The 8673-nt window shown below is 49.7% G+C and overlaps 1 protein-coding gene across 4 annotated transcripts in view; it reads left to right on the top strand.

Moving 5' to 3' along the window:
* Nucleotides 1–2328: 2328 nt before the first annotated feature.
* MEST (mesoderm specific transcript) overlaps nucleotides 2329–8673 on the top strand; it is a 63151-nt gene continuing 56806 nt past the window's right edge. For 3 of the 4 annotated variants that reach the window (XR_015723868.1, XM_045792637.2, XM_045792636.2), the window contains exon 1: nucleotides 7757–8001. Coding sequence is in view for 2 of the 4 variants with exons in the window: in XM_045792637.2 (XP_045648593.1) it covers nucleotides 7976–8001 (26 nt within the window). In the remaining 2 variants the exon portion in view is untranslated. Of the gene's footprint in view, nucleotides 2439–7756; nucleotides 8002–8673 lie in introns of those variants that run through there. The other variant, XM_087860828.1, reaches the window with a different exon arrangement.

Here is an 8673-nt window from a genome sequence, read left to right as displayed (position 1 = left end):
TCTTTGAAGTGCTATATAAATATTAACTCGTTTAGACCTCAGGCATCCCACACAGTATTTTGGTATCCTCATCGCCAGCAACTTTTTTTTTTTTTAAGAGGGAGTGGAGGGGGAGAGAGAATATTTTTTTTAATTATTTATTTTTGAGAGAGAGAGAGGAAGAGGGGCAGAGAGAGAGAGAGAGAGAATTTTAAGCAGGCTTCACCCCCAGGGTGGAGCCTGGTGGGGGGCTTGATCTTACAACCCTGAGATCATGACCTGAGCTGAAATCAAGAGTTGGACGCTTAACAGACTGAGCCATCCAGGCGCCCCTCCAGCAATTTCTTGAGCATTCTGATGGTGACTCTTTTAATTTAGATCTCTCCTCTCCCACTTATCCAGAAAGGGTTTTGAAAAAATGTACTTTTTATTGGTTTACAATACAAAAATATTCATAGCATACATATAATAGAACAGATTATACAGAATAACAGCAGGATTGTTTTATTTCACCTGACATCAAGGGTATTTATTTGGCCTTCTATACCATTAGTTTAAATTAGAACAATCTGTTTCCATCCACTAGTGTAGAATAGTTGTGTGTTTTCCCTTTAAAAAATAAATTAACTCAGTAAGCATTAATAATTTTTAAAAAGTAGGGGCTTGAACTCCTAGGGCTTGAACTCACAACCCTGAGATCAAGACCTGAGCTAAGATCACAAGTTGGATGCTTAACTGAATGAGCCACCCAGGCACCCAGTTCCACAAACTTTTGGATGAGTAGCTGGGTTCAAATCCCGGCTCCACAAATTACCAGCTCAGCAACCTTGGGTAAGCTCCTTCATCTTTTGAAGCCTCAGTTTTCTCATTGGTAAAATGAGGACGATAATAATTCTTTTTATATGTTAGAATTAAATAATATGACATATATAAGGAGTTTAGCACAGTCTGGCACATGGTGTGTTTTATTCATTCTTATTATTATAAAGTGCTAGGTTGGCACAAGGGAGTCAGAAATGAACAAGGTGCTGTCCCTGTCCTCAAGGAGCTCAGTGATGTGGTAGGAGAGACAAGACAGATATGCTAGTATCATCACAATACAGTGTGATAAGAGCAACTGTTGAGGTGTGTGCAAGGGACACAGATATCACAAAGGAGAGAGTGATTGTTCTGTGGGATGTTTTCAGGAAAGGCTTGCAAGTGGATGTGACGACTAAGTTGAGTTTTGAGGAATGACTTTTTTAGGTAGCGAAGTGGGGAAGAATATATTTGGTAGGGGGAAAGAACATGTGTGCATGGAGAACGTAGAGAAAGGAAACCCACACTGTTTGGGAGGAAGTACAATTAGTAATGTTTGGTTAGATTATGAAGTCTTGGGTGGGACAGGTGGAAATGGTAAGAGAGAAGATTCTAGAGGAAGGGCCGGTGTTTTGCATGTCAAACTAAAGAGTTTGAATTTAGCCTTGGCAATAGGGAGGCAAGAAAGAGTTTTAAGAAAAATCACTGGCAGGTGTGTGAATGATGAATTAGAAAGATGTGATGGTGGAGACCTGGAAACCAATTAGAAGGCAGTAGTCCAGGTGAGCGATACTGAGACCTGAATAAGGACAAACAGTAGTGGGAACAGAGGAGAGCCAGACGAATTCAAGAGACACTTGGGAGGTAAAATGAAAAGGAGGGGGAAGGAAGGAATTTGCTGGCATCTATACCCAAAGCTGCCAGGCTCTTTAGCCTCATTCCATTATGTCACAGGTATTGGTGATTGTGTGTGGGAGACTGGAGTAGATGGTAGTGTCATTAACCAAGATAGAGAATATAGAAGGAAACACAGGTTCTCAGGAGTCCGTTCGTAGTGTGGGAAGGAGGACATGGAGAAAGGCTATTGAATTTAACTTAGCCCTTGTTGAGTATTAGATGTGTGTGCGCATTCATGTGAAGATGAGCACAAGGCAGGCGAAAATATGCATCTAGAGTTTGGGGTAGAGGACAGGGCTGGAGATGTAGACTGGGGAGCCTTTAGGGAGTTAAGAGTGGTTAGGTTCTATGAATGGGTGAGATATAGAAGGCTCACCAAAGATCTCTACACAGTTAATAACTACCCAAATATCAGTCCTTTGGCCTTCAGTTTATCACATAAAAGATGAGGCCCTATAAAATTTTATTCTCATTTATCCAATCCATTAGATTCTTCTCAAAGGCACAGCCTGCCATTTCATACCCTTTGCAATAGGTGGCGCTGACGCCCGGCAGGGAGAAGGCCGCTGCACAGGTTGGGTTGGGGGCGACGGGCGGGTGCACGGAGGTGGCGACGCTCTAGCCCAGAGCCGGGTATTCGGTGGCTTGGTCGGGTCTTCCCTGGGGACTGGGGGTAAGGCCCAGAACCTCTGGCCGCAGGAAGCGCATGCGCAACCGTTTTCCCCAAACATGGAGTCTTGTAGCCCAGGTCTTACCTGAATCAGGTAAGAGACGGGCGGGGGAGAAGTGACCCTCCACCCTCACCCTCCCAGGCCACCCGAAGAGTGGGTATGGCTACACTTGGGTATGTGGATAGTGTGCGTGGAGCACACGCCCACCCTGGGGACCAGGCTTTGAGTGACAATGGCCCAGGAGGGCGTGAGGTTATGCTGGGGCGTGCAGGACCACGCTGGGGTTCGTGGGTGGCTGCACGAGGTGTGCGCGCCACACGGCCACGTGGGCGAGGTCCTCGGTCGTCATCTCCCAGAACCTCGGGGTCGGCCGAGAACACAAAAGTTCCCTAACCCTCGCCCTCGGCGTGACTCCCATTGCAACGTCAGTCGGCTTGACCGTCCCACCGCCCCTCCAGGGAACCGGGACTCGAGTTCCTGGGAGGCTGTGCCTCCCACTCCGGGACAGCCGTAGTGGTCGTGGTCGGGAATGTGGCAGCCACAGGGGCCTGGGCGAGTGTGGGGTGCGGGGACGCGGCCACACGGCGCAGGGAGGGTAGTTTGCCCTGGGAGTTGGAGCCACTCGCGGGGCGGGGTCAGGCAAGTGTGGTAGTAACGGGACTCGGGAGGCAGCGCCGCAGGAGTAGCGTGGGTGGGGGCACTGGAGGGCACCGTGGGGGAGGACAGCTGAAGAAGGTGTGAGGTGATGATAGCAATCGAGGAAAAGCGAAACACCTGCTTCGGGGTTGACTCATCCAGGCTGGGGGAATAATCTGTGGAAAGGAGTTAAAAAAAAAAAAAAAGTGAGTTGTGTACGGTAGTCTTCTCTTCCCCAGGCAGCTAGGAAATTGCTCGTCTGTCTGAAAGAAAGTAGCTGTTTTCCTTAGAGGACTGTGGTGAGCGTCAGATGAGGTAATATATGTGAAAGGCAAAGAGCTATAAAAATGCAAGAGACAATTTTATTTCGAATCCTTCAACCTATTTATCTTATCTGTGTGAGTGTGTAAGATGTACTCTAGGTATGGACCAGTGGGATAGGACCAGGTGTGGGGTTATGGGATGTGCCCAGTAACGCAGAGGGTGTGTCAAGATACTTTAGGGGGGTCCAGTGACACTGTAGTCTATAGGAACAGCTCTCTGTCACTTAGGTTCATTTTATCTGGTTAACAGATTATTCAGCTTTTGCTGCTCTACCACACATCTTTTGAGCTCTTTGCAGCCAAAGACTTTTACCCAAAAATGAGCCTGAAGAGGAAAACACCAGTCACTTTGGGGATATGTTGATTACATTTGGCTGACAGGGAGGTTTATGTGATTGTATTGATGATTTCAATTTGTGTTGCCCTTGGCATGAAACATCATGTTGTACGAAGAGTTGTGCGCTGAGGAACACCCAGGGAAAGACCTAGTTCTGGATCTGACCCTTCAGTAGAGGGGTCACGCTGGCCAAGTTCCAATTCCTCTCTGATCCTTAGTTTCTGTCAGATGGGAAAAAAACCTTTAAGGTCATTCCTGCGTTCTTCCAGAGCTTGAATACCTGCCACAGGGTTACCCAGCCCCTAGTGACGGGGAACTTGTCACGTCCCAAAATGGCTGAGCCACTCAGTCTCTCCAGACAGACCTGACTGTTGGAAAATTCTTTATGTTGAATCGACATCTGTTTCTCTACAATTTGCACTCATTGGAGCCATACAGAATAAAATGTCTAATGCTGCTTCCACAAATATTTGAGGACTGCTAACACATTTCCTTCTTCCACTTACTCCACAAGGCTTCTTTTCTTCCAACTAAACATGCCCGGTTATTTTAAACAGGGAGGCAGTGTGGGGTAGTGGAAAGAACGCTTTGGAGCCAGACACATCTGTGTTCAGTTCCCAGTCCTTTACATACTAACACTCAGTGCTCTGAGCTGCTGTATCTTCCTCTGCAAAATGTGGATGAAGATAATCCTCTCCCTGAGTTATTGTAAGGATTAGGGATAAATTGGTGAAGATCCGCGCTTAAAATATGAGAGCAGTTATACCTTCAGTGACATAATTTGCAATGCATTTTAGGTGATCTGAACAAATTCCTGTTTATGTGTCTCTTAAATTGCTTTGTAAAACAGAATAAAATACTTTCTGTGAAGTCTGACTAGCAAAATAGAGGAGGATTAATTTATTCCCGGTGCTTCTCTAATGACGTTCTGCAGTCTACAATGGCATTTTTGGAGCCATATCACGTTGACTCACTGTCACCTAAAGCCTTAAGTGTCTAACACGTGCAGCTGTTCAACCAAATTTCTCCCATGTCGAACTTCTTCCATTTATTGGAATCGATAATTATAGATGACTCTTCGAAGTGGCAGTCCCAGTTCTGTCTCATTGTCTTCTAAATATCCTTGTGCTTGTCATAGGACGAGTCTCAGACCGGGGTTAGAAAAATATGATTATTGAACGTATGGTACCAGCCCCGCTGATCTCATACCGCTGTTGTACAATGAATGCTGAGCTTTCGACACTAATTTTTGCACAAATCCAAGGTCTTGTTATGTGGGACCATCTTAGAATTGGAATGTGACAGGAGTGTCTGATAAGCCGCTGGTTGAGGGAATGCACTGCATGGGATGTCGGTGGAGTGTGGTGTCTGTATCCAAGAACTGAAAGAGTGTACTGAGAGCGAGCCGGAGGCAGACTTTGGATTTATGTATGGTTACATGTTTTCTCAGGCGCTTGGGCTATTTTATACCTTGGGCTAGATTCTCCCTGGTGGAGGAAGCTTCTTTCTGGAAATAAGGCAGGCACATTTAGGAAATTCATTAACCCTTTGGCGCCTGGGGCATTATTGCTAGCATTTTCTCCCTCGACTTTGGAGAGCAAATTCCCGGCTTTAGCGAAGCCGACCTCTCATAGTATCCTCTGCATTGTTCAGACTCCTTTGCCTCTGCACGGGAGGGTCTTCCGAACGGGAATGTTTTCTTCGCCTACGCAAGTTCCGGGTTTGAAGTCCTCAACCCTCGATGCCTCCTTCTCCAAGGAAGTTTTTCCTAGCCACTCTGTTTCTCTCGAGCGCCGGACTTAAAATTCCCGTTGTCTTCATGAGCTTCCTTGGTCCCCTCTCCACCCCTCCCCCCAGCAGTTTCTCCTATCTGCCCACTTGTTCTGTGGCTTTCAGAGTAAGATCCTTTGTGAGTGCTCAGTCCATTAAATACAAAAGTGCCTTCATCTTGGGTGCTGGTGCTCCTGGTGTGGTGAGAATGAAAGTGTGGAATCCATAGGACTCATTGGTTCCATTGACAACAAATACGAAAAGAAAATAATGCAAAGGTTGTTATTGTTGTCTTAATTAAAATGGGAAGACCTTTACTCCATTGAGAGGACTGACTTAAATTTTGCTAAGTAATTAATTCAGTCCTTAATAGGTAATCCTCTACTGTTAAAGGGAGTAACTTATATTTTGGTAAGTAACCAATTAAGTCCATAAAGGGTTTGCATCCATCTGTGGCTTCTCATTTTCTTTAGGACAAATTCCAAACTCCTTAGGATGAAATACTCATCTGTAGCCTAATTTTTTGCCTGTTGGCTCCCGACCCAGAGGACTTGCAGTTTCCCCAAAGGTTGTGCAGTCCTGTGCCTCCGGTGCTTTGCAAATGCCGTCCCCTCTGGTTGGAATGCTCTTTGTCTCTCCGGTAAACGTCTATTCATCATTCAAGACAACCCTCCCCCATCCCCTTAATTACTTCCTCCCCTGTGCGCCCTCAAATTCTTGTACTTATTCATGCAGTATTTATTAGGGGTCTGCTTTGTGGCTGGCACTGTGGCGGACTCTGGGGATACAAAAGGTGAATAATACTTGGGCTCGGCCTTTGAGGGCCTTACATGTCAGGGGGAGGGGGCCAACCTGTCACAGAATGTTGCCAGGAAATTAAAGGGAAAATTTAAGCAGCGTCAGTTCTTGTCCGTCTTCCCCACCGGATGGTCAGCATCTTGTTCTGGGGCAGGGGCCATTTCTCATTCATCTTTGTATCCCCGGCTCTCAGCTCATTGTAGGTGCTTAAAAAAAGCGTTCGTTTCATGACCCTGTTCATCGGACACCAGAAGTGTACCCTGGATTGCGCCACACGTTTTGATGACAGCTCACAAGTGGTGGTTTCTCCTATGTCTGGTTGGTGGCCCTTACCTCCCAGTGCAATGTTAGGTGCTGGGCGGCCTTGGGTGGGCTCGGCTGGACTAGCCTTTTGCGATTTGTGCTTGTCTGCGCTCTGGGCTGCGGAATGGCCCGGGCTGGCGGGCGTGAGTGGAAGGAGAGGCCTGCAGCGCCCCCGCTGGAGGGAGCCGGCACTGCTTGGGCTGCCTGGCTCACTCGCATCCCGCGCGCGCGTTCGTCAGAGTTTAAGTTTATGGCCAGAAAATGAACGTAGACACTGTGATTCTCTACACTTTTCTTTTCAAAGGCATAATGTATGCCTTTTAAAGGATTATAGATGAAGAAGAAAATTCCTTCCCTCTTTCCTGTACCGCTGGGGCCCTTGCATTGTGATTCAATCATACATCTAAAAAAGGGGGAGTTTAAGTCTCATAATTGTGAAGATCATTCTTTCTGGCGCGGTACGGGCCCTTTGCTGGGAGCTGGTGCCTCGAGAGGGCTGCGGCGGGCCTCTGGCATGCGGGCCACGTAGTGCTGCTGCAAAGGAAACGTGCCTGGAGCCGTGGCCATGGCCGTGGTTGAGAGAGAGAACCCAGACTTTCCCCCCAAGTTTTGCCCTTCTTGCTGCCTAGCCACTGTCCCCCGAATCAGCCGATGAGATTGGTAATAGTCCCAGCAGAGGTTATCATTCCCTACCTATTTGGCTGTGTACTTGCTGGTTACCCATAGTTAGGGACCTAGAAGGTGTTGGGCACTACCGCTGCTTTGGACTGGTAGTAGCGTAGTTCAGAACCCATGCCTCGGGCGTGGTGCAGACCGAGAGGAGGTACCACAGTTGGCTGCCCTGAGCCCCACTGCACCTGAGGTCGCGTGGCCACCTCTGGGGTTGGGGGGACTGTGGGTGGTGGTCTACAGTTGGGGGTGTATGTTGGGATTTCGGGATCTGTGGTCTTTTCCTGCAGCGTTAACTCAGCAGAGGAGGATTTCTGCTGCAGAACCTGGAGCTGGGGGGGGGGGGCTGTGAGGGAGCAGCGGGGTGCTGGCGGGGGTCGACAACCCTAAAGGTGCCCCCTAGAGGAGCTGCTGTGAGAAGGATGCTCCATCCCTGCTGCGGCGGCAGGGCTGCGGGGAGGGGCCGCGGGGAGGGGCGGTGGCTGTGGCGGGAGGGGCACTGCGGTGCCGGTGGGCGGGCCAGGGGCGGGGCACGGGTGGGCTCTAAAAGTCGGTGCCCACTCGCTCGGCACTGCCGCGGCAACCAGGACATCTCGGCGCTTCCTCTGCGGCAGCCGCACCTCGCGCATTGCCGCAGCGCACGCCCCGGTGGCTGTTCGCTGCTTGCCGCGGCCGGCGCCACCCTCGCAGGCTTCAGGCTGTGCCCGGCTGCCAGCCGGCCTGCCCTGCTGCGGGCGCTGCGGTGCGCAGTGCTCCAAACCGGTGTGCCGGGCGGCATGGGATAAGACGTGGCCATGGTACGCCGAGATCGCCTCCGCAGGTGGGTGCACGCGGCAGGCGCGAGGGGGTGTGGCTGGCTCAAAGCCGCCGTCCTGGAGAGGGTGCAGGTTAGCTGGTGGGGACTCTGCGTGTCCGTGCCAGGGCTGCCGGACCGTGACTCCCGCAATGGAGGGAAAACCCCCACCCGGGGTGGGGGGTGGTGACGCACCTGCCTGCTCTCTGAGCCCTATCTGCCTACTTGGGAGGGGATGTCACTCCTGCACGCAGTAGAATATTGAGCTGGATATCTCCCAGATTTGGTAATTCTGTACCGTGGTATCGCTCTGATGCGATTTAGGATTTTTAGACCCCAACGTCGCCGTGGCGCAATTTAGGATTTTTAGACCCTGGCGTCACCCTGGCGCGACTTAGGATTTCTAGACCGCGGCTTCGCCCTGGAGCGACTTACGGTTTCTAGACCGCGGCGTTGCCCTAGTGCAATTTAGGATTTTTAGACCCCGTCTTCGCCCTGGCACAATTTGGGATTTTTAGACCTCGGCATTGCCCTGGCGCGATTTAGGATTTCTAGACCTTGTTATCGCTCAGGTGCGATTTAGGATATTTAGACCCGGCATCGTTCAGGCATGATTTAGAATTTCTAGATCCCGGTGACGCCTTGGCGTGATTTAGGATTTTTAGACCCCGGCATTTCCCTGGCGTGATTTTGAATTTC

Source organism: Ursus americanus, chromosome 3 (genome assembly GCF_024610735.1).
Source record: "Ursus americanus isolate L20-20 chromosome 3, mUrsAme1.1.p, whole genome shotgun sequence".
NCBI classification, from domain to species: domain Eukaryota; kingdom Metazoa; phylum Chordata; class Mammalia; order Carnivora; family Ursidae; genus Ursus; species Ursus americanus.
Note: the sequence above shows the minus strand (reverse complement) of the source record. Positions and strands in the feature narration are given on the sequence as shown.